The 26,946-nt window shown below is 45.5% G+C and overlaps 1 protein-coding gene across 1 annotated transcript; it reads right to left on the bottom strand.

Annotated features, from left to right (window-relative positions):
• Positions 1-282: 282 nt before the first annotated feature.
• Positions 283-24,973, bottom strand: LOC126175983 (protein extra-macrochaetae-like). Its single transcript, XM_049923091.1, has 2 exons — positions 24,474-24,973; positions 283-1,256 (listed from the first exon to the last, which is right to left on the bottom strand). The coding sequence occupies exons 1-2, from the start codon at positions 24,903-24,905 to the stop codon at positions 1,200-1,202; spliced, it is 489 nt and encodes a 162-aa protein (XP_049779048.1). The 5' UTR covers positions 24,906-24,973; the 3' UTR covers positions 283-1,199.
• Between the last annotated feature and the right edge of the window lie 1,973 nt (positions 24,974-26,946).

Raw genomic sequence — 26,946 nt, 5'->3', positions numbered from 1 at the left:
TTTAAAAGTATCACTTATTAATGAGTATTTATCTCCTTCAATTACAATATTATTCTTTTCAAGTAACTGTTGCATTTTCCTCCTACTAGACAAGAGAACCAACCCTATATACTGCTAGGATTGTCATGGGCACTGAGATGCACTGAGTCTTACGTTTTTACTATAAAGTTTATATTGCCGCACCACTGTTTTATTTTCTGAAAAGACTGAAAGAACATTTATGCCAAACACATCACAGCATGTTATTGGTGGATGATTACCAAAAACAAATAATGAAACAAGTTTTTGCTATCTAGTGAATATAATTTACTTAAAAATTCACACACACAGGAAAATGGAACAATAAACAATTTACTGGCCAAAGTAACCTATTTACTGTTCAGGGAAATACACTGACACACTCGTACCCTCTGGCTACTGGTGATACATAATATACATTTAGGAAAGTCGTATGTACAGTCCTTATTTACAACAAATTTGTACAGATATATTTATATACACATTGATTATGAGTCTTACATCACAGACAACAGCAGAAGTTACGACAACAACACTGACTGTTTAGGATATTTAAATTGCTTCATCTTAATAAGTAGAACATCAAGTGAATAACAACACATTACATTAAGTGAACAAACGACATTACACAAGATATAGAGATGCTACAAGGTACGTTTCTGAGCAGTTCAACTCCAATTGTCTAAGCACAAATGTGCAGTAAATTTCCTTTTCCCAAATTTAATGATCAGTATAATAATTCAACCATAAAAGTTATAATTTTGTTATTCCAAACCAGAGGAGATCTTGCCTTGCTCAGATTGAGCACCTCATAGCTGTGACAAATTTGGGGAAAAGTTCGAAATGTATTCCACTGTAACTTGGGGGAAAAGTTCGAAATGTATTCCACTGTAACATGCAATTCCATTGTAACATGCTTATAACTATGAAAACATTGAGTGAAAGGACGACACGTTGTGATTCAAAAACACTTTGGAGATCCACTCATCATATACAAATAGTACTGCTCACTGTTAGTTTTGTATACAAAGGTGAAAAAAGTGTCTGTCAAAAAATTTCCTGAAGCCCTGATATGACAGATGGTCCGCTTAGTGACAATGTGATGATGACTGGATGACTTTCGAGATGATGGTGACGGTGATGACGAGGTGATGACAGCGATACGGTGCTGTTCTGGTCCCTCAGCAGGATACAGGCCTGCTGTCAACCGGCGTCGCCTTGTCGAGGTGTACTGGCGCCTGCAGAACAGAAGAGAATGACGTGGTCAGGCACACAGTAAAGTCTCAGAAACATCACAGTGGGCAAGAAACTAATGACACAGTTGCCGTTCCCTTGTCCAGTTATTTAGGTGGAAAAAACAATGGACTGCCATTTCAAACCAGTAGCATAAGTACGCTAGTTTATTTATTTTTCTTGCATACCACAAATGAGGCCTTTCGAGGCAGTTACAAACAGATAAATTAGTACTGTAGCTAACTCATCAGTCATTTTCTGTAAAAAAAAAAAAAAGTCACAATTTGCTTCGCTAGCACTCAGCCACCTTCAGGCTCTTACCAAGGCATTTACATTAAATTTAATATAGCTAAGATGCACATCGTCTCAAGCAGCAATGCTTTCATTCACATTGCTATTTAGTAACATGCAAGCAGTGTGTAATACTTGGGTGAAAGACACACAACATGCAAGCTAACATGCTTAGCCACGAATTATTTAGAAAGAAAAGTGGAGAAGTCATATCTGGGTTTAAGTCAGTACTTTTAAAATTCTGTCACATATTCAGCAACTACTTTTTTAAATATTACAAAAATTTCCTTTCATGCATTGTTCTCAGATGTGATATTAAGCAAGAAACATATTTTCTTTTTAGTCATGCATGATAATATACATAAAATACTTATGCAGATATCAAAAGGCGTTTGTTTGCTGCCAAAACGCATTGTACCAGTTTAACTCACATACAAAATGGGGTTACAATAAGGAAACACCGTCACAGGGTGCCAAGAAGAATCAGTGTAAGATCAGTCTTTCTGCATGCATTAGAAACACTGCAACGTATGCATTAGAAATCTTCAAAAGTTGAAAAAGAAGAATAACATCAGAACTTGAAAGTAGTATGTCAGGGATTTTAGGAATTATGATGTGGATGAAGATCTGTGTAGCAATGCGTGATGGCTATCTAAACCTCTTGGAGCTGATATAAAGAGTTGGGGGTAAACGAGAAGTTGAGAACTCACACCTTTACTCGACGTCCATAGCAGTGAGGAAAGATGTAATGGACATATGAAGAGAATGATGGTTATCTGGACAAGGATGATACTATGTGGTTGGAGTGTGGGAATGACTAAAGAGACACCTATGATCATAGAGGACGTTAGCAGATTTCCTCAAAGATAGGCCTATATCATAGAGTACGTCCGACAACAGCTAAGCATCAATCTGCAAGTATAGGGCCGTGATCCTTGCGTAGAAAGGTGTTTGATCATGATGTTGCAAAGTTCGGAACTTCGGTTTTGGTTCGTGTGAAGTTTTCGAGTTCGGTGCAGAGCCGCTCCGTAGTGAGGGAAATTTATGAATGGGTAAAAGTCTGGCGGATGTTTTGAATGGCTGGGTTGTTGTTACTCGCTGAGAAGCAGGCGCCGGGGTGTCAGGCAGTGGAGGGAGGGCTTTCGGCAGGTAGGACAGGCGCTGCTGACAGTGTGTTTGCCTACGTGACGAGCCCGCAAGGTCGCCGGCTGCCTTGTTCCGTGTCGGCCGACGCAAACACCCGGCAACAAGGGGCAGGTAGCTGCTTGCTTGCGCCTACCGACACGTAGCCACGCAATCTGGACACGGGCCGAGCACGCGCGCCCTCGCTTTTGCCATACACAACACTGTAAAAACTAACTGGTGGAGACTGTCTCCTAGACAGAGTCGTGGTACAAACCACCATTAGACTATCCAGACGTTCACTCATTTCCCTAAATCACTCTGGGCCATTTCCGAAATGGTTCCGTGGGAAAGAACGAATGTTGTCACATTACTGATATAATTATCGACATTTACGTTTCAGTGGACCATCTTAGAATTCTGCTAAAGTGTGTAGGCTCCTACAGAATAGGGTTAACGAAGGATGCTGCACGTGTGCAGAGAAGGCCATCACGAATGTTCACAGGTTTGTTACACCAGAGATGTTGAAAGAACTGAATCGGCTAACACTCGAAGAAAGCGTAAACTGTCCCGGAGAAAGTTACAGGAACCGGCTCTGAACAATTACTCTAGGAATATACCACAACCCGCTAAACATCGCTCCCATGAGGACCTTGAGGAGAAGAAGAGCTCCATACGTGAATACAACTGCAGAAAGCCCTTCTAACTGATACAATAGGACGTACCCTCTGTCAAGCGCTTCAAGTGATTAGCAGATTAGAGAGATAGATGTAGACGTAGATAGCTGAGCATTAGTAGCTATGCGAAATACTAGGCATTAAAATAAACTAGGGACAATGAAACCAAAAGGATCGCTATCGGAGATATGGAATGAAACTGTGGAAAAAGGTGTCCTCTCACTGCTAGATCAATGATGATCAAAATGAATGCAGAACTCATGTAGTATATATCTGATATAGAAACACTAGTAAAAGTTTCTAAGCACGTCCGACATTACCTGGATGACTCTATTCCAGGAAGTTCGATTGGAAGAGGAGAAGATGAACTTCATCGCCGGCGGCCTGCCAGCTCTCCAGATCTCACACCTTGAGGCTTTTACTGCGGTTTTACGTAGAAGACTGCGTCCCCCCCTCCCCCCCCCCCCCCCCTATAGCCTGACGCTCTTGGAAGTCCGCGACATCGAATTGCTGAAGCTGTGAATAGGATAACGAGAGACCAGCTGCTTCGTGTGTCGCGGAAAATGATCCAACGTTATCATATTTATCGTGAAGACATGGTGCTCACACAAAATATATATGTGTGTGTGTTTTGCGATGTTGTCCGTTGTCCGTGGCAATAATTTTGATCCAATATTCCAAGATTATGGAGATACAAATACAATTCTATGAATTGGTATCGATGTCAAATATCCTATCGGATCTGGCAAGTTCGACCAGGAAGACCATCACTTCTGTTGTTTGTGGAGCAAAATAACTGACATTGTCTAAGTTAGACTGGGCGTCGAATGCAGTCTACGAACAGCAAGGAAAACTTTCTTGATGAACACAAAAAAATATTTTCAATTGATACGAATACAAGTGCTACGACGTTTTACTGAAAGTGAATGTCTTGAGCGCATCCTTGTATGGGAGTCAAAAGATTAACATTACAGAACATAAGAAAGCAGAAGATTTTTAAGTGCGGTAACTTGACTAAAATAATGGACAAATGGTTCAAATGGCTCTGAGCACTATGAGACTTAACATCTGAGGTCATCAGTCCCCTAGAACTTAGAACTACTGAAACCTAACTAACCTAAGGACATCACACACATCCATGCCCGAGGCAGGATTCGAACCGGCGATGGTAGCGGTCGTGCGGTTCCAGACTGAAGCACCTAGAACCGCTCGACCACCCCACGTATTGAGTCATCAAGGACGTTATCGTTTTGGCAGAGGAGTTAACTGTGGCTCGTAAAAATTGTGGAGGCTGACCAAGGTTTGAACACAGTAAGATTCAAAACAATGTGGGATGCAGAACTGATGCAAAGTGTTCAAACATGTCGTCACACGACACTAGTGTGGCGAGCTGCATCAAACCATCTTCGGCCAGAAGGCTACAGTAAGTGGTTTGATTCCTCCTCAGATATGATCAAACGCGAGTGGCGGACGCTCAAGAGAGGCGTTGTGCATCAGGGGTAGGTCAACTACTGAAATTTCGACAGAATACTTTCCGGGATGAGTAGGACAACATATTACTTCCTCTCACATCTCGCGAAACAGCCACAACGAGAAAATTAGAGAAATTACAGCTACTATAGATGCGTAGCGACAATCATTCATCCCACATGCCATTCGACAGTGGAACTTGGGAAGGGGCGGGGATAAGTTAGTGATACCAGAAGTACCCTCTGACATACGCCGTTAAATGGCTTGCGGGGTAATGACGTATTCTTTGGATTTTGCTCCAGTTCTGTAACTGCATGCTTGAATAATTGCAGGCCTGTGAACGCAGTAATTGCGAAATTGTTTCGCTGGTGCGGCGTGGAGAATAGATGCGCCCCAGATGCAAGTAGAGAGCAGGCGAGGCGTTCCTTCGCGCTCCTTCCAGCCCCTCCTCATTACGCGGCAGTTAAAACGCCATCACCGGCTGCGGTTGCGACAGGCGCACAGCTCGCCTGCCGACGGTCACCGGTTTCCATCTGCAGCTGAACCCTGAGGTTCCTGGCAGACATGTCGCGTGTCACTTTTACGAGCCTACGAGACAGGCATACATAGGTGAGGGCCGTACCACTGTCGATTGCTGAAGCAAACCGTCACATGGCCGCTGCCAAACTTGTCTGCATCGCACAGTGAAATGAGGCATCGAAGGCAATGAATGTACAGTAATATTGCTGAAATCTGCTGTGTATTTCTGATTCCAGTGAAGAGAACTGGTAAGAGCTGAGAGAAAGTAGTAATAATACAAGAAAGCGTTATTAGCGTTCGCCAATCTGTCGAAGACTAAAAGCTCTAATAGCAGATTGAAGGAAATCCTTTTTGAAGGTATACAGGGTGGTCCATTGATAATGACCGGGCGAAATATGTCACGAAATAAGCATCAAATGAAAAAACTACAAAGAACGAAACTCGTCTAGCTTGAAGGGGGAAACCAGATGGCGCTATGGTTGTCCCGCTAGATGGCGCTGCCATAGGTCAAACGGATATCAACGGCGTTTTTTAAACAGGAACACGAACATGTAATTCACAAAGCGAAAAAAGTGGTCCAACTAAACCATTCATATATCTTTACGTACTACACGAATATGTAATAAAAATGGGGGTTCCTGTTTAAAAAAACGCAGTTGATATCCGTTTGACATATGAATCCGCCATCTAGCTGGCTAACCATAGCGCCATCTGGTTTCCGCCTTCAAGCTAGACAAGTTTCGTTATTTGTAGTTTTTTCGTTTGACGCATATTTCGTGAGATATTTGGCCCGGTCACGATCAATGGACCACCCTGTATACCTTCAAAAAGGATTTCCTTCAATCTGCTATTAGAGCTTTTAGTCTTCGACAGATTGGCGAACCCTAATAATGCTTTCCTGTATTATTACTACTTTCTCGCAGCTGTTACCAGTTTTTTTTTAGCTGGAATCAAAAATACACAGCAGATTTCAGCGATATTACTGTTCATGCACTGCCTTCGATGCCTCATTTCACTGCGCGATGTAGACAAGTTTCACAGCTGCCTTGTGACGTGTTTGGTTCAGCATACCAGCATAAAAATCCTATTGACGATGGATAAATTTACCCGAAACGGTTTTAGGTGCATCAACAGTGTTTTTAGAAATTTCTCCAATCATTCGCCTTTTGTTCTAATCTTCAATTTTTAATGTCCATTACTGGTTCCGAATGGCTCTGAGCACCATGTGACTTACCATCTGAGGTCATCGGTCCCTTAGAACTTAGAACTACTTAAACCTAACTAACCTAAGGACATCACACACATCCATGCCCGAGGCAGGATTCGAACCTGCGACCGTAGCAGTCCCGCGGTTCCGGACTGCAGCGCCAGAACCGCTAGACCACCGCTGCCGGCTCAGATCGATGTAGTTACATTCGTTACAGTTACTACCAACTACACTGATCTCATAATGTGAATAATTCTCGCCACATTCGGTGCTTACACGTTTCGTTTTTACATCTTGCCACTCACACAGGACCCCCACAACGCTACAAACATGCAACAAACATGTACCATCTGCTGATGAATCGCTAGACGATTGGCAACCGGTAATGGAAATTCAAAATTGAAGAATAGAACAAAATGCGATTGGTTGTAGTAATTGCTGGAAACCTCAGTCATCACAGTCGCAGTGTTCCACATCCAAAACGGATAGAAGTTTTAGTCAACATTGTTCTGTCCGCCTCCGCAGGTGAATGGTCAGTTCGGCGGAATGCCGCGTGTTGGATTCCCGGCCGTGTCGAAGGTTTTCTTAGCTCGGGGACTGAGTGTTGTGTTGTACTCACTATCATTTCATCAACATGGACAAGTAAGTCGCCTCAAATAAAGAGACTTAACACGAGGCACCGAACTCTCCGAAACGCGACTTGCGGCCAAAGTACCTTGAGCACATTCAACATTCTGTGTCAGGACGAATAGAAAAACTTTACATAGTTCCCTGCGGGCAGGACCCAGTCAAGTCTAATGTGTATAATTACTGTCTGAGGGTGGTTGTACAGTAGTACTAGTGTTGTACTACTAGTAGAATTAGTAGTTATAGTAATAGTCGACATGGAAGGCCTAGGGGATGCAGTATTAGATAAGAGAGCTTTGCCAGACTTGATATCAAATAAGGCAGAATCCCTAAAAATCAAATAAGGCTGAATCCCTAAAAATGATCGCGGAAAGTGGCAACCAAATTACTATTCAAGATAGTGTGTAGAGGAGAAATAACATCAGACTGTCGCAAAAATTTTATCCACAGATTACCGAATATAACGAAAACAGGTGTGACAAGAATCGCACACGAGCTTTACAACTGACGTATCCAAGTTGGCTGACAGGAATAATATCCAGAAGAAAGCAAAAGAAAACTGACGACCTGTTAGCTGATCATCGCTAGTTAGGCTTTAGGAAATATAAAGGCAGCAGGGAAGCAGTTCTCACGCTCCGCTTCACAATGGAAGCAAGTGTCTCCGTCCGAACAGACCTGTAACTCCCAACGGTACCGACAGACCGCCGTGTCGTCCTCTGCCGCTATTTCTCAATCAAGTAGCTCCTGAACTGGTCTCACAAGGGCTGAATTAGTGCACCCCGCTTGCCAATAGCGCCCGGATGACAGGGACGGTGGCCCGTCAGAGTGCTGGTAAAGCCCAACAGCGCTTAACTACGGTGACCGACGGGAAGAGGTGTTGTCACTGCAGCATTGCCGTTGGCATAATAAAAGCAAGGTTAAGAAAAAAAGAGAATCAGGACATCTTCAAAGGATTTGTGGAGCTAGATAATGCTTTCGACCATGTAAAATGGCGCAAGATGTTCGAAATTCTGAGAAAACTAGGAGTGAGCTACAGGTAAAGACGCCTAATACGCAATACGTACACCAGCCAAAAAGGTGCAGTAAGACTAAGACAAAGACCAAGAACGAAATTGTTGGATTAGAAAGAGTGTAGGCTGGGTATGTTGTCTTTCTCCCCTATAGTTTGATCTGTTTATCGAAGGAGCAATGACGAAAATAAAGAAAGGTTGAAGAGTGGAGTTAAAATTGAGAGTGAAAGGATATAAATGATACGCTGATGACACTGATGTCCCAAGTGACACTGAAGTAGAATGTGAGGACGAAATACATATGTAGGATTTCTGCTTTCTGTGAAGGATAAAACAAGGAAGACGTAAAACATCACATTAGCACAGGCAAAGTGGACGTTCCTGGCTAAGATACATCTGTTAGTTACAAACATCGGAAAAATTTCTGATAAAGTATGTTTGAAGCACAAAATTGTATGGTAGTGAAGCATGGACTGTAGGGAAACCGGAAAAGAAGTGAACCTATGCGAATGAGACGCGGTTGTGCAGGAGGCTGTTGAAAACAGGTGGAATTTAGGGGTTCTCCACAGAATTGATGAGAGGCGATGTAGCGAAGAGCATTGAAGAGAAGAAGGGACAGGGTGGCAGGACACAGATTAAAGACGTCAGGGAATGATTTCCATGGTCCAAGAGGAAGCTATAGAGGGTAAAGACTGTAGACAGCAAGTAATTGAGGACGCAGGTTGCAAATGCTACTGTGAGATGAAGAGTTCGGAACAGGTGTAGGTAGGCTATTTATGTTTTTATGTTGGTAACGTCACGTAGCGCTCTGTATGAAAATCACTGGCTGTGCTGTGTGCAGTCTGTGGCTGGTTGGCATTGTTGGAATATTCGCTATTGTAGTGTTGGTCAGTTGGATGTGAACAGCGCGTGGCGTTGCGCAGTTGGAGGTGAGCCGCCAGCAGTGGTGGATGTGGGGAGTGAGATGGCGAAGTTTTGAGAGCGGACAATCTGAACGTGTGTCCGTCAGAAAAACGAAATTTGTAAGACTGGATGTCATGAATGAGTTTTGAACACTATTAAGGCAAATACATTGTTTGTTCTCTATCAAAATCTTTCATCTGCTAACTATGCCTATCAGTAGTTAGTGCCTTCAGTAGTTAGAATCCTTTATTCAGCTGGCAGTATTGGCGCTCGCTGTATTGCAGTAGTTCGAGTAACGAAGATTTTTGTGAGGTATGTGATTCATGAAAGGTATATGTTAGTGGTAGCCAGAGCCACTCTCCTGTAGGGATTATTGAAAGTCAGACTGCGTTGCGCTAAAAATACTGTGTGTCAGTTTATTGATCAGAATAAGTAAAGAGATAAATGCCTGAGTACGTTCAGTTCTGCTCAGTTGTTTGCTAATCGAATAACGTAAGGGGTTTACGAGCACAGTAATTCATTAATTTTTCTAATGGGATGTTTCACAGGAGAGAACTACCTGGCGGGCCGCATCAAACCAGTCAGAAGACTCACTACTCAAAGACGGTAGTAGTAGCAGTGATCCCGCTTTGAACCGGCACCCGCTAACTGCACCCTCCCAGTCTGACGCGAGATCGTTTAGAATAGCACGCTGACGGCGGCGGCAGCTGCTTGCAGAAGGGTGCGCCTTCGAGCGGCCAGCAGCAGGTGTTGGCGGGTGCTGCGCTATCGTGGGAACGGGCCCGTCCCTGCCAACAGCGCCACGCCAGCTGCGAGCAGGCCTCCTCGGCCCTCGCCGTGGCCGCCAGATAAGTAAAAACCTGCGGGGTCTTACCGTAGCGTGCCGAGCCCTGCCGTGGGAAAACAGATTAGCCGCGAGCGGGCTCCAAGACTGCGCTTCGTGGTACCCAGCCAGCTGGCGTCGGCGGGCAGTGCAGTCTGTACTCTAATTCAGGAGAAAGCCGGTACAAACCCCACGAGACCTTTCTCGCCTGTAGTTATACTGTGTCTGCGCTGCGTAATCTCACGGCAACACAGCGCTAATTATGAGGCGGGATGAGAAGCGCTGCAAGATTGTGCACTGGTGAAGCTGTTGGTTACAGTATTGCACACCACTGTGAAGTGCACGGCAGAAGTTACTTAGCATGGTGCCATATACACTACTGGCCATTAAAACTGCAACACCACGAAGATGACGTGCTACAGACGCGAAACTTAACGGACAGGAAGATGATGCTGTGATATGCAAATGATTAGCTTTTCAGAGCAGTCACACAAGCCGGCCGGGGTGGCTGTCGGTTCTAGGCGCTAGTCTGGAACCGCGCGACCGCTACGGTCGCAGGATCGAATCCTGCCTCGGGCCTGGATGTGTGTGGCGTCCTTAGGTTAGTTAGGTTCAAGTAGTTCTAAGTTCTAGGGGACGACCACAGAAGTTACGTCCCATAGTGCTCAGAGCCATTTGAACCATTAGCCATTCACACAACGTTGGCGCCGGTGGCGACACCTACAACGTGCTGACATGAGGAAAGTTTCCAACCGATTTCTCATACACAAATAGCAGTTGACCGGCGTTGCCTCGAGAAACGTTGTGATGTCTCGTGTAAGCAGGAGAAATGCGTACCATCACGTTTCCGACTTTGAGAAAGGTCAGATTGTAACCTATCGCGATTGCGGTTTATCGTATCGCAACATTGCTGCTCGCGTTGGTCGAGATCCAATGACTGTTAGCAGAATATGGAATCGGTGGGTTCACGAGGAACGCCGTGCTGGATCCCAACGGCCTCGTATCACTAGCACTCGAGATGACAGGCATCTTACCCGCATGGCTGTAACAGATCGTGCAGCCACTGCTCGATCCCTGAGTCAACAGATGCGGACGTTTGCAAGACAACAACCATCTGCACGAACAGTTCGACGACGTTTGCAGCAGCATGGACTATCAGCTCGGAGACCATGGCTGCGCTAATCCTTGACGCTGCATCACAGACAGGAGCGCCTGCGATGATGTACTCAACGACGAACCTGGGTGCACGAACGGCAAAACGTCATTTTTTCGGACGAATCCAGGTTCTGTTTACAGCATCATGATGGTCGCATCCGTGTTTGGCCACATCGCGATGAACGCACAGTGGAAGCGTGTATTCATCATCGCCGTACTGGCGTCTCACCCGGCGTGATGGTATGGGGTGCTGTTGGTTACACGTCTCGGTCACCTCTTGTTCGCACTGACGGCACTTTGAACAGTGGACGTTACATTTGAGATGTGTTACGACCCGTGGCTCTTACCCTTCATTCGATCCCTGCGAAACCCTACATTTCATCAGCGTTATGCACGACCTCATGTTGGAGGTCTTGTACGGGCCCTTCTGTGTACAGAAATTGTTCGACTGCTGCCCTGGCCAGCACATTCTCCAGATCTCTCACCAACTGAAAACGTCTGGTCAATGGTGGCCGAGCAACTGGCTCGTCACAATACGCCAGTCACTACTCTTGATGAACTGTGGTATCGTGTTGAAGCTGCATGGGCAGCTATACCTGTACACGCCATCCAAGCTGTGTTTGACTCAATCCCCAGGCGTATCAAGGTCGTCATTACAGCCAGACGTGGTTGTTCTGGGTACTGATTTCTCAGGGTCTATGCACCCAAATTACATGAAAATGTAATCACGTGTCAGTTCTAGTATAATATATTTGTCCAATGAATACCCGTTTATCATCTGCTTTTCTTCTTGGTGCAGCAATTTTAATGGCCAGTAGTGTACTTGAGTGCCATACAGTTGCGCTCCCGTACGGAGTGCGCGAAGAGTGACTGCTCTCTATACTCCTGCAATTAGACTTTTAAACTTCACTCTCTCCACAGGAGCGACTTGAAGGAAGCCTGAGATTATAATTTTTTTAAGTAAGCTTTCGCGGGATAATTAGCCTCTAACTTCAAGTGTTTGCCAATTCAGGTTGTTCTAGATTTCGGTGACGCTCTACGGCCTGTCAAAGCTGTTATCATTCGTTCCACTCTTCTTTGCACATCTTCCGTATCTCCTTTCCGTCCTAATTGTTTTGGGGCCCAGACACTTTAGCAATATCGTAATGTCAGTTGGGACGTACAAGTGAATTGGTAGCAGTCTCTTTTGCAGACTTGATTGCTGACTGTGACGATCGTCAAGGACGTGGATAAAATTTCCATATACTGTAGTGAAATGAAGCTGTCTTGAAAAGTAGACAAAAGCTCATTAACGCCTACAAAATAGTGGAAGTATCCTGTAGTATCCGAACACAAGAACGATGGTGGTGCAAATCTTTCCGACCATACGAAGTATTTACCCGGTAACATTAAGAAACGATATGAAATGGGACGATCGGGTAAAATCAGTAACATGGAATGCGAATGGAGGACATTTTGTGTCAAGTGTTCTGGGGACGTGCAGTGCATCCGTGAAGGGAATCTCACGCAGGACACTGAATATTGTACCGACAGAGGTGCCGGAGTTGTACGAAGCGGACTGGCTTTAGCAGGGGGACAGTTCAAATTCCAGACCGGCCATCCATATTTAGATTTCCCGTAGTTTGTTTAAATCGTTTAAGACAAATGGAGGTATCATTCCCACGACAAGGGCACGGCATATTTCCTTCCCCTCGTGCGGTTCCCAGTCTCAGCTTGTGCTGCATTTCTAATGACCCCATCGTCGACGGGACATTAAACAACAGTCTTCCTTCCTTTTTGCAGAAGTGGTGTGGGTATTTCAATGTGACTCTTACTCTGTACTCTAAGTTTTGAAGACCTGGGACCAAACGACGTAGCGCAGTAATCAACGAACGTGTCTCGCTTTCGGGAATACCGAGGTTCAAATCCCCGCTTGGCATTGCGAAGGCTTTTAGTGTTCTCACTAAATCATTTACGGTAAATGACGCAAATTTCCTCTGAAACGGACGTCGCCGATATCTCCTCTCATTGCCCGCCAATATTACGAACTTTCCAGTCTCTAATGAGCACTTCCTTAACCAAGTGTTGGAGGTGTAACAATTTATCGTCCTTTCACAATAACGATCTTTAAGCACTTTACGTATGGTACTGGAGACGCCCGTTACAGAAAATTCCTTGTAAATGTTCTAGAAGGAACGGTGTGAGGACTCATGCATTAATTACGCACACAAGGAAGAAGCTAGTGTTCAATAAGATGGGGAGCTTCGAACCAATCGATAGACTGAAGCCAAAGAGGGCGATAACGACTGGAGGTACTCATGTCAAGCACATACATGCAAATAGGAAAGGGTCGAAACGCAAAGTAAAGGCAATCGAGCAGAGTCGGCTTTAGGTTCTGCAAAAAAAAAAAAAAAAAAAAAAAAAAAACGAAGGGCATCACACAACACCCAGTCATCACGAGGCTGAGAAAATCCCTGACCCCGCCGGGAATCGAACCCGGGAACCCGGGCGCGGGAAGCGAGAACGCTACCGGCACGACCACGAGATGCGGACGCTGCAAGTGGCAGAGAGAAAAAAAAAGGTTTCGTTAAGGTTTCAAGTTACGTGTAAGGTTTGTTCGAAGTGTGTCAGCCCACTCGTTCTCAAGTACTGGATGAACGTATTCCGGATGTTGTGCGCGTTGTGAATTAAGCCGCCTCATGACATACAGTTTCAAACTTAAATGCTTGACTTATTGCGTTAAATATTTTGTGTGAATATCTTAATGAGTAGATTATGACTGCGTTTAAAATATTTAAATTCGACTATTAACCATGTGAAATACTGAAAATCAAGCTTCTGTTGTCCTTGAGAGTCGTTGGGTAGGCAACCTGCAACTACGATCGTGCAGTGTTTTAACCGTTTTGTAATATAGCTTGTAATGGTGCTTGAATTACGTAACCATTACGGCACCTCACCTCAACCTCTCGATACCAGCAATATTCTACTGTGTTTCTGTAAAATAGTTAACATATTTCTGTGACAACATTCAGATTTGATTTCATTAATGTAGAGGTACTTTGATACATCGATATGTTTATATTGCAATGATATTATTCTTATGTGTATTCTTTCTTTTGTCACTATGATCTTTGACGTACTTGTAACTCCGATTTTTGGGCGCGTAAGCCGTTATTAGAGAGTCAAGTCTTGGTCGTCATGTTGAAAAGACGCAAATTGTAGTCAGTTTATGAAATGTGAACTTTAACAGTGAGGAAGATATTTTGAAGTATGTTTTATATTGTGAAGTGATGTTGCAACAAAAGTAATAAAAAAGGAGTGTAACTTAAATTCGGAGTGCTGATTATTTTTTTACATCACCATTGTTCTAACTTGCAAAAAAAAAGTTTAATCTTCAAGAATGGTTTATGAAACACATCTATAAAACCTTTGAATATCGCAGAATATCATCTAGGCCTCTTTGCATCCGAGCTTGGAATCATCACCTAGATTTTCGACGGTTGAGCCACGAGTTCACAACGAGACCAGCGTGGGAAACACGAAAAGATGAGTGCCTAGTTTATCCATTATTTCATGAAATGACTTTATTACCTGTGCTCTAATGACACCTGCCACATAATATAACTTTGTTGTTGCCCGAAAATGCAATATTTAGCAGCGTGAGCAACACTACAATCATAATTAAGTGGTACGGTTGTTATAAGCTATAACGCAGTTTGTCTCCCGCTCCCCTCTCTCACAGCTGGCGTTTCGGCGTAAACAAGTAAGCGCGCTAGGCGCGTCGCTCAGTGAACGAATCAGGGGCGGATGCGGGATGGACGCCCAGGAAGGAAGGGCGGCGTCGCGACGCAGTGGGCCGCAGAGCCGGCGTCGCCCCATCCTGTGCTGCGGATGGCCTCTCTGTGTCCTGGCCTCTGCCTGCGGCCGCTTGCCACGGCAGAGTCGCCGGCTTCCAGGAAACGGCCCGCAGACTGCGCGGAGGGAGCCGGTCGCGGCTGCGGCAGACCAGACCGTTGTCGCACTTTCTCAATTGCGGTCTGCCCCTCCATCGTTTCATTCCGCAGCACTGCAGAGGCGCAGAAGAACAATGGCTGGCTGTCTACGATCTGCCAGCGGTGGTTTCTGCCTCTCCGTGCATAACGTGTACAAGCAACAGTTTTCTCGCCGCGCTGTTCTGTTCACCAATTGAGCACCACACAGGCGAGATTAGGCTTTTCCTACTTCTTTCCACTTTCCGGCACGGTAATTAGGTGTTGTGTACATATATATATAGATACTCCGAAAGCCGCCGTACTGTGCGTGGCGGAGGGTACCCTATATCACTATTTGTCATTTCCTTTTCTCGCAAATAGGGTGAGGGAAAAACGAACGCCTGCGTATCATCGCTAATTTCTCGTATCATATCTTAGTGGCCCTTCTTCGCAATGTACGTTCGCAGCAGTAGAAATCGTTCGGAAGTCAGTTTCAAATGCTGGTTTTCGAAATTTTCTCAGTAACGTTTCTCTAAAAGGAATTCGCCTTCCCTCCAGGGTTTCCCATTTGACTTAACAAAGCATAAGCTGCCTTAATAAAGGCAAAGCGTCCGGTCCAGATTGTATACCAGTCAGGTTCCTCTCAGAGTATGCTGATAAAACAGCTCCATATTTAGCAGTTATAAACAACCACACGGTCACAGAAAGATCCGTACCCAAAGACTGGAAAACTGCTCAAGTCACACCAATACCCAAAAAGGGAAGTAGGAGTAATCCGCTTAATTACAGGCCTATATTACTAACGTCGTTTTGCAGTAGGGTTTTAGAACATACCCTGTATTCGAACATTATGCAGTACCTCGAAGAAAACGATTTATTGACATATAGTCAGCACGGATTCAGAAAATATCGTTCTTGTGATACACAACTAGCTCTTTATACTCATGAAGTAATAAGTGCTATCGATAGGGGATATCAAATTGACTCCATATTTTTAGATTTCCAGAAGGCTTTCGACACCGCTCGTCACAAGCGTCCTCTAACCAAACTGCGTGCCTACGGAGTATCGCCTCAGTTGTGCGACTGGATTCGTGATTTCCTGTCAGAAAGGTCACAGTACGTAGTAATAGACGGAAAGTCATCGAGTAAAACAGATGTGATATCCAGCGTTCACCAAGGAAGTGTCATAGGCCCCCTCTGTTGTTCCTGATCTATATTAACGACATAGGAGACAATCTGAGTAGCCGTCTTAGATTGTTTGCAGATGATGCTGTCATTTACGATTTAGATAAGATATCTGTATGGTGCGAAAAGTGGAAATTGACTCTGAATAAAGAAATGTGTGAAGTTATTCACATGAGTACTAAAAGAAATCAGCTAAATTTCGATTACGCGATAGCTCACACAAATCTCAGGGCTGTAAATTCATCTAAATACTTAGGTATTACAATTACAAATAACCTAAATTGGAACGATCACATAGATACTATTGTGGGTAGAGCAAACCAAAGACTGCCATTCATTGGCAGAAAACTTATAAGGTGCAACAGGTCTACCAAAGAGACTCCTTATACAACGCTTGTCAGCAAGGGTGCAGATAGATAGTTCGCCAAAGAGGAACGAAAGGATTTCTTCAGACAGTCGCTGCAGAATATATGAGAAGCTTCAGGTACTTGTGGCAATCATTTATTTGCTAGATGCCTGATACTATTCTGGAACAGTTTTACAGAGATGAGATTCCTCCCTACAAGGCCATATCGTCCCTGAAAACCCCCAAGGAGCTCCATACGTTTTCTGCATGTTCATACCGTGTATAGTGTCACGTCTGTCACTATAATTTCGCCCCTCACGATGTTTCCGTATTGAAAACAAGACTCCGCCTTACTTTAATTAAGATTTCTTTGGCTCAGTGGCGAAGATGGTGCCTGAATGAAAGCATAACATTTTGTTTATTGGCCAGACTTGCCCATGCTTATGAAGCGTAATGGTTGGATGTCTCTTAGTCACTAAATTTTATTCTCTCAACTGTTAATATACCCTCTCACGTGTGGAGTACAGAGCTGTGTTTCTACCTGATTCTTTTCCACGGCTCATTTATTTTTATTTCGTAAAATGGTTGTGAGTCCTTATATGTTAACATTCCATCCATGCCCTCGCTTGCGCAGGCATGAGCTCGTACATTCGATGACGCTGGGCATCTGAACCTGAACGAGAAACTGGACTGGAGCTGTCACACTGTGCAACCAATCTTCCCCCCTCTGCGGGCATCGCGAGTCGCAGTGGAACAAGCTAAAGGTGTGGAGATTCACGACCTCACGTCGACCGCAGCGTCTCTTCCCCACTCTGGCAAACCGGTTACACAGCTGAGTTACCCTAGATCCCAATACGGGAGTCCAGTTCGCCACACTAAACATACGCCGAACATCTTCCACGCATACACACCGATAACGTCGGAACGTAACGCACCGAATGTGTTGACACGGAGTAATCCACTTAGCACCTACTGCAATATATTTTCGCGTAGTTCTCACCTGGATTTGCTGTTGTGGTAGAACCTATTCATATTGAGCAAGAAATCAGTATGTCTTCCACAAGGAAGAACGTCATCCGGAGGCACATCTTCATACGTCGGAACGTTTCAATATATCAGCGCAGCAGCAGGAATCCAGCTTATGATATAGACGTGTGGGACAAGTGAACACATTCGTAGTGAACTATTCCCGAATGGAGGGATGTGATTATGTTTTTATAACTTCAGTAGAAAAGTTTCTGACGAAAGTGGTCATGTCCGTGACAGCGTCGATACGTAACGCGGATATCTTAAGTGAAAGTCCGATTTCAGACGAATTCATTAAGAAGAGGGTTGTGGAAACGTGAATTCACGGTATTTGTGCAACTGAATTAGAGATTACAATCTGGATGTACCTATTCGTCTCTGTACTAAGTTTGGCTGTTACAAAATATATGCGATGCATTCATGCAGAGAGATCATACTTTGGAAACCTGTGTACTCTTCAAAGAAACATACTAAATGGTAAGTAACACAATAATAGTGTAGCACCTCGTGGGAGTATAGAGCTGTATCTTACAATCCGTCCATATTTCATATCAAAATTAGCAGGTCTGCGGAGTTTTGGCCGTTCAGAGGCTTTAATCTCTAAGCGAAAATATTGCAAACGTATAGAACCACTGCAAACGTTTCGTGTAGCGTTAGGAGGTAACATCAATATTTCTGAATGATTTGAAGGTAGACAAACACATACGATATATCCTGGCAACAGATATCAAGGGTTACACTAGCACAAGAACTTAGCTATGACAGTGTTTGGAAGTATTTTACCACATACGGTTAAGTACATACTAGTGGAGAATGACAAGAGGCATTTAACGGGTGTTGTAGAATGAATGTCTTGCAAATACTACTTGATACGTAAAGTTTAACTCTAGTAAAAAAGGTCTCTTTCATCCGCGAAAGCATCGAAGCTTCTATAACGCTGTTGAGGATTTCAATTCAAAAGAAAGTTAGGGTTTAACGATGCGTGGACGAAAACTTCGTTTGGAACCGAGCACAGGTTATGAATGCACTTGCGTGACTTGGGAGTTGAACCAGGTATTACCATAGCAAACATGTCGGCACTCCGTTAAAAGCACGGGAATCCTACCTTTGCATAGCAGAAAGGTCATCTGATTCTTACTCCCGATACTTTCTCGGTGTCTCAATCAACGACTCACATCGCTGGGCGAGAGATTCGTATACTATTAGTGGCAAAACGAACAGAACGTAAAGAAAGATACAATTTTCATTTTGGATTAGGAACGAGACTGTTGTTGGTAACATGTGAGCTGCACAGAGACTTTGTGAACATGTTTCTTCTATTACTCTTTGTTTGCCACAGTATTCCTCCTTTCGTTATCATATGTTCACATATTCAGCTCTTACTACTATACACAAAATTCAGTTTTATATTTTAGATGTTGTTATCAGTCTGTCATTGCGAAGTTTCTCACTCCTTACGTATCAGTCAGACTTTTCCTATACTATTTACCAGATCTCTTCTTCATCTTTACTTCTTGCCATGTGGCACCGATGAAGTTTCAAGCGTTGCTTGCCTTTGCTAGGAAAAACAACTGCCTCCAGAAAACTGGAAAGCATCCACGTGAATCGTGACTGCGGTCACCTCCACAGTGGGAATTACCTCAAAGTCTGTGAAGGCCAGCTGCTCTTCCCGATGGAGCCATAGGACGAAATTGTCGCGAGTTTGAAACTTCATCCCCAGCTGCTGCAAGAACTCTATTGAGAAATCTTTAGTGAAAAACTTTGTTACGTCTACGACTTTCTCATCAATGTCTTTCTTCAGCCCAAAAAACCTCACTTAACTGCAGAGTGACCTATGGGAAACAGATGTTTTTAGATTGGCTCATACGTCGTTCACTTCTGGACTGCCCGATATTTCAGATGTCAACCTTTGGTTTTGTAGAAATAAAGATTTTTTTAAAAAACTTTTTTATTCACTGAAATATCGTCATACTACCTTTAATCTGAAAATCGCCCTTTTCCCGTAGAGCAGCCTGTATTTATCTTTGGAACATATTTACAATACTGTTGGACACGTCAGATACATTACACAGTATATTTACCCGTAAAAGCAAAAGGAAACATACGTTCCGAATGGCATTAGAGTCCTGCAGAGACTTTGGTATATCGTCATAGTCAATTCATGGGGTACCATCCCAGCATTTGCCTGAAGCTCATAGGAAATCACGCAATCTGATCACGATGGCTGGCAGAGATATAAATCTTGTCAACTCAGGCAACCACTATCGCTGCGTGCTCCTCCCTCGCTAAAGAGCCACACACTGATTTGTTGTAAGGTCCCCACACACCTGCTCAATCGTATTCCAGTACTGTCATCAAATGGGTGAAACCTGCAGGCGAATGAAGCACACTTGTTCGTTCGTAGTCGGCTACCTTAGATCGCATTACATACCGCTTACATACCTCTCATTTGTCACAACGTAAGTGCCTAGTCGCTAACCGCCGCTTACGGCGATCTAATCGATCGCCACTTGAATGAGTCGTCAACGTCAAATTGCGATGTGGGATGCTTCGGTAGAAAGGCTGTTCGGAATGTCTGGGAACGCACGCTAGCTGCCGTGCTTGCGTGGCACCTTTTAAGGCGAGGAATTCTGCAGCGTGTATCTAAGAGCAAAGCGGCCTACATAGGCAGCGACAAGGGCTTAGCAGTTGCTGCAGTGCCGCCGTAGAGACGCCCTTCTAGGGCACCGAGCTGTCTGCTCGTGGCTCACCGTGTGTTTTGTGAGCACACAAAAGGCGTTGTCGGTACGGCCACGGGGAGTATACTGACTTCAGCACCATATGCTACAACCGACCGGCGCGTCGGTGCCGGTCAAAACTGCAAAGCTCCGTTTCCTTCCGACAGCTTGACGGTACCAATAGAGAGCTCAGTGAAACAGTGTCTTATTTCGAGTGCAGCGTGGATGTCGCATTTTTAGTCTGCTTCCAGAGGCAACGATCGCACACTTTTTGTGAGAAAGTTACTTCAAATGAAGGCGGAGTACTACGCCGTCAATCTCCGATTAAAAGTGGGCCAGTGATTGCTGCTGTAAACTACAGAGACGATCTTATATTCGGGTTGTTTTAAAGTCAAATGAAGCGAGGTGGCACACACTCGTGCTTGTGGTAATAAGCCTCGCCGGACTCGATCGGTCGCGTTCTTGCGTTTGGAGGCAATGCTCCACCGTTATGAAGCATCGTAACACAAGTGAACTGTTGATTTTAGCGACCTAATAAAGTGCTGAGACTCTTTTAAGAACTATTTGTAGTTTTTGATTTTGTTTTGGCTCACATTGCTGAATGTCCCTGATAAATAAAGAAAAATGTGTAAAGGTCGACACTCAAAATCAAAAACTGTTTCTTGAAACGGCAGAGAATGAGACAATGCGGCAATACTAAATACTTTAAGATTAGTATACGGTGTTGTGATGATGGCCTGAGCAAATATATTATTCTCTTTAAGAACAAGTGAGTGATCTGTTGGTTTTAGTGACCTAATGAAGGAGTTATACAAGGGGTGCACATAATGTACGTAATTGTCGAAGGCCTCCACGACTTCACTTCCTAACTCAAGAAGATAGAAAGAAGTCCCCTCCTAAAACTGCCGATAACATTAACAACCTTTGATATTTCTGCAATTGTTACATTATCTCTGTCTTTTCCCCGTTGTATACATTTTATCAAGCAAAATATAAAACAAATCAGTGATGATACTCATCGGATTAACACTTTCAAACACGGCGATGGTAGCGACGTACACTTCGTATAAATGCTGTCATGGTGAAATCGAACATTCTAGCGTATTGTAATTATTGGGAAGTAAGCGTGCGAAACGTTCTCAGAGGCCTTGCAAAAACACGGCCATTAAACCCAAAAATGGTCAAATATATTTTCTTACTTTTTGCTGTGTCATAGGCCCTGAGAGCGAAAATGAGCAGTTATTACTGCGTGGGATTCCGAGCGACAAGAGACCGCGAAGTCGACGTGTCACGCTTCGCTGTGCCTTGCGTCGATTCAAATTTGAATACTGTGGTAGTGCACAGAGCGTGTCGTCATACACAGCAAGTATAAGATTCCTCTATAGTACGTGAAACTCGTTGCTGGTGAGGGATCGGTCGTTTCGTTACGCTTACGTTACTGCAGCTGGGACTTCATTCGCAGCAGTGACTCGCTGAGTACACGAAAAACACCGAGTGCTGATTGAGATTTTGCTGCGATACGCATGTGTGATGCCAAGTAAGGACTAAGTGCGTGAGGCGCGAACAAGTACAGCGTGACACACACACACACACACACACACACCAGCCTCCAGCTGTGGCCGAAGTGACTGACATTTAGGTTTAAAACACACGCCGCGCTGAGCAGCACCATACGGCAAACTTCTGTCTGCAGGCGTCTTGTATAAAATGGACACAGTCAGTCGCCCAATGTATCAGAAAAAAGTGGTGCACTTACGTAGAAACTAGAAGATGCAGCTACACACTAAATTACGGTTCGAAAACACACCTAGCACGTAACAGCTTTAACTAAGCTCAGGATAATTACAATTATCGCTAATGTTGCCTACAAATGAGTTTAATTTCGAATAATCATCAAAAGACAGGCACTGTGAAGCGAAAGAAGAACAGAGACGCGTGGTAAGTAAGCTTTTCCACGCTAGGGATCTGGCGACATGAGCTTCACGTGGAAAGGAAACCAATAAAGACTGTCATGACACTTAGTTAGCACGATGCACAAATTCCTAACAGTATCTACGATGCTGGCAGGCACTCGATAGACTATAGCATCACGGGCATAATCTGAATTAAAGCAAGAAAGCTCAGCGCAGGGCAAAGAGGCGTACGTCTGATGAGGAACGCACAACATGAGGCAGAAAAAAATCATCAGTGCACACAGACAAACGCCACAACTAAATGCCTCACGCCAAAGGATGTTACGAGCGTCTTCATGCAAAGACAAGGAATGACAAATGTCATATGGCATGTTTACATGCGAACTATACCATATAACAAGCAGAAGACGGCGGCACAGTTAACCCGCTCCGTACGCTAGCATCGGCTGGTGGAAGGATACATGTTTCCGGGTTCCAGCCGTGTCGAGGATTCAATAAGACACCTGAAGGGCTGGAGACGAGGCAAAAGGCACGTTCCAAAGCGTCACTTGTCAGCTGATAGGGACGAGGTCTGTCGTCAATGGTATATGCTGATGAAAGGAATCATCATGGCAAGCGGACACATAAACCATCCACACGGACGAACTGCTGACTTCGGTAGAAAGGTAGAGTAAAACAAGGGGCAACATGTTCGCGTATGTGGCATTATGGGCACAGTCTTAGTTTAGCCGCTAAGCACGTCTTTTGCAGATCCAACAGGATATTTTAAAAATTATGAAGTTGCCTTCTACTTTACCGAAAAACATCACAAGCAAACAAGTTTTCTTTCGGCAACGCAAGCAGTTTCGCTTTAGTTTTGCACCCACACGATGACTAATTGTCAAGTGTCCGGAGCCACACCACAGGCGCCATCTGCAGATGACAGTTCACATGAAAAGCCGGACAGGATAAAAGTACAACGCGGAGTGACGTACAAGTTACGAGGCACAGGTCTATATTTAAGAGCTTAATTTCAGGGCTGCCAGATATAGATTAAAAGCGCCGATTTACAGTGCGGTTGATAAATACAGTGTTTACTGAATGACCATGGGTGTTCACGTAACTTGCCCGGTAGAATGTAGTCACAGACACGCTTTTTGGGAACTTGGAGATGTTTAAACAGACCTCGAATGCAAAGACTTTTTACCTTAGATATCAATGTAGTACAGTCCGCACTTTGTAACCGGTCGGAATAATAAAACTATATAATTAGGTTTACGTACTGAAGCGGAAGTATAAACCGTAGAAATGTTTTACAAAATTACATAGTTATGAGACGCGGTGGAACAGACGCAAAAACAAACGCGCGACTTCGGTATTCTGACGCGTTGCCTCAGCTGTCAATACATGCAGTCGCGTGAAGCAGAGGGTTAAACGCACAGTTTTATTGCCACTACGTTAAGACAGAAATATGCAGTGAAACTACCGGGGAATTACAGGCTTCCATGTGACAGTATTGCACTCCCTCGCATATTTTCATAGTTTGTGTTCAACTATAGGTCAACCTGTGACGACAGGCTTTACTCGTTTACATATTCGTTCGCTTCGTTAACTCGCAACCAACTTGTCACCTTCCGTCACAATCTACGGATGTGGCTACACGCTATATATCAGTCCACAACCAAGATTTCTGTGGGCAGCGGGCATCCCATTACCGGCCTCTAATCCAAGAAATGCCTGAAATCAGCCTGTCAGAAACGCGAGACACAGCTTGATCACTGTTTAGCGTTGGTGGAAAGAGCTGTCAAGAATTAGTTTATTTTTGGAGTTATCATGTACGAACAGTATACTGCAAGCAAGTCCGTATCGAGGATTGTTACGATTGAGCAGTGTCACGAAGTGAGTCGCAACGAGAGAACTAAGAAGTATTACTATACAGGTTGCTGGCAACAAGTACGACAGCAGTGCCAAGAAAGCCATTGAGTAATTAAGGATCACTATGAAATATACGTGATAATTAGGATGAATCTGTCACCGCTTCAGAAAATAGCAGCTCTGGAAGAGTAAGAAGTTGATGGGAACAGCTGTTAAGAAGTACTGTCTGGGGTTCTCTCACAGACACTTTCAGGACACAAGACAGCAACAGTGAGTGATGCAGCAGGGCGGTTACCGGGTGTCACGAAGTGGGAAGAAACGGCAAAGTGCTGTGAGGCAGGTTAGCGACGACACGCTACGCTTGCAGATACAGGTGCGAGGTGCGGGGCTAGCGGTGGCGCGGCGCGGGCTGGAGTCTGGTACTGACCGTGGCGGCGTGCAGCAGGTCCTGGGCGGCGCAGGTGGCGTTGACGGCGACGCCGACGTTGGCGTTGGGCGCGATGACGCCGAGCGGCTGCCTGGCCGGCGCCGGGGGCAGCGCGCCGCCCCTGTGCTGCGGCTGCCTGGCGCCGTCCACGGCCGCCGCCGCCGCCGCCACCGGGTGCGTCTCCAGCGCGTACTGCAGGTCGCAGATGTAGTCGATGACGTGCTGGATCACCTCCAGCTTGGACAGCCGCCGGTTCTTCGGCATGAACGGCACCAGCTCCTTCAGCTTGGACAGGTACATCTGGATCTCCTCGTTCTCGACGTCGCGCCGCTGCCGGTGCACCCGGCCGTTCGCCACGGTGTTGAGCGGGCCCGCCGTGCCGCTACTCGCGCCCGCCGGCGCAGCCGCCGTCGCCGTGGTTACCGACTTCATCGTACTATTACTGCGCGTGCACTGATGCTGCTGCTACTACTACTACTGTCTACTCTCTCCCGCTCTCCCCAACAAACTGCGGCCCCCACCGCTCGCCGCAGGTGCTTTTAAGCGCTCGGCCGCCCCCACCACCGCGGCCCGTGCCCCCGCCCTCCGGCAGTCGCCTGCGGCCAATCGCAGGGCGCGCTGGGAGTGGCGTCCGGCGCCACCGGCCAGTAGCGGCGCCCCGGCCCCTACTGCCGCGGACGCACCTGCGCGCGCCGGTAGGAATGTAGTTCCATCTGTGGAGAGAACCAAAAATCAGGGTGTCGTTCGCTTCCTCGTCGCTGGGTCCCGCTACGGCGCACCTGTGCCCCCGTGCTGCCCTGCGCCACCTGGAAGTGACACCTGCAGCATCGCACCTAGTGACGTAGCCCGGGCTCAATGAAAGTCCCTCGTTCCGGGTGTCGAACACCGCAATCACCCACAGTCTTAGTTCAAATTGTGTACAGTGGACAATTTAGGTTAACTTTAAACGCGAACATCTTAGGTAAGGTTTTACCATGTCTATTACGAGGGCAGTTCAATAAGTAATGCAACACATTTTTTTTCTGAAACAGGGGTTGTTTTATTCAGCATTGAAATACACCAGGTTATTCCCCAATCTTTTAGCTACACAACACTATTTTTCAACGTAATCTCCATTCAATGCTACGGCTTTACGCCACCTTGAAATGAGGGCCTGTATGCCTGCACGGTACCATTCCACTGGTCGATGTCGGAGCCAACGTCGTACTGCATCAATAACTTCTTCATCATCCGCGTAGTGCCTCCCACGGATTGCGTCCTCCATTGGGCCAAACATATGGAAATCCGACGGTGCGAGATCGGGGCTGTAGGGTGCATGAGGAAGAACAGTCCACTGAACTTTTGTGAGCTCCTCTCGGGTGCGAAGACTTGTGTGAGGTCTTGCGTTGTCACGAAGAAGGAGAAGTTCGTTCAGATTTTTGTGCCTACGAACACGCTGAAGTCGTTTCTTCAATTTCTGAAGAGTAGCACAATACACTTCAGAGTTGATCGTTTGACCATGGGGAAGGACATCGAACAGAATAACCCCTTCAGCGTCCCAGAAGACTGTAACCGTGACTTTACCGGCTGAGGGTATGGCTTTAAACTTTTTCTTGGTAGGGGAGTGGGTGTGGCGCCACTCCATTGATTGCCGTTTTGTTTCAGGTTCGAAGTGATGAACCCATGTTTCATCGCCTGTAACAATCTTTGACAAGAAATTGTCACCCTCAGCCACATGACGAGCAAGCAATTCCGCACAGATGGTTCTCCTTTGCTCTTTATGGTGTTCGGTTAGACAACGAGGGACCCAGCGGGAACAAACCTTTGAATATCCCAACTGGTGAACAATTGTGACAGCACTACCAACAGAGATGTCAAGTTGAGCACTGAGTTGTTTGATGGTGATCCGTCGATCATCTCGAACGAGTGTGTTCGCACGCTCCGCCATTGCAGGAGTCACAGCTGTGCACGGCCGGCCCGCACGCGGGAGATCAGACAGTCTTGCTTGACCTTGCGGCGATGATGACACACGCTTTGCCCAACGACTCACCGTGCTTTTGTCCACTGCCGCCCGCATCTCGTGGTCGTGCGGTAGCGTTCTCGCTTCCCACGCCCGGGTTCCCGGGTTCGATTCCCGGCGGGGTCAGGGATTTTCTCTGCCTCGTGATGGCTGGGTGTTGTGTGCTGTCCTTAGGTTAGTTAGGTTTAAGTAGTTCTAAGTTCTAGGGGACTGATGACCATAGCTGTTAAGTCCCATAGTGCTCAGAGCCATTTTTTGTCCACTGCCAGATCACCGTAGACATTCTGCAAGCGCCTATGAATATCTGAGATGCCCTGGTTTTCCGCCAAAAGAAACTCGATCACTGGCCGTTGTTTGCAACGCACATCCGTTACAGACGCCATTTTAACAGCTCCGTACAGCGCTGCCACCTGTCGGAAGTCAATGAAACTATACGAGACGAAGAGGGAATGTTTGAAAATATTCCACAAGAAA

This window comes from Schistocerca cancellata, chromosome 3, assembly GCF_023864275.1.
Source record: "Schistocerca cancellata isolate TAMUIC-IGC-003103 chromosome 3, iqSchCanc2.1, whole genome shotgun sequence".
NCBI classification, from domain to species: Eukaryota; Metazoa; Arthropoda; class Insecta; order Orthoptera; family Acrididae; genus Schistocerca; species Schistocerca cancellata.
The sequence above is the reverse complement of the archived record's forward strand: the minus strand, read 5'-3'. Positions and strand labels throughout refer to the sequence as shown.

Bases quoted from the DNA above. Each gene is read 5' to 3' on its own strand.
- LOC126175983 (XM_049923091.1), bottom strand. From the start codon at position 24,905: ATGAAGTCGGTAACCACGGCGACGGCGGCTGCGCCGGCGGGCGCGAGT. The intron at 1,257-24,473 runs GTCAGTACCAGA...TCTGTTCTGCAG, and splicing joins ACCTGCTGCACGCCGCCACG to GCGCCAGTACACCTCGACAA.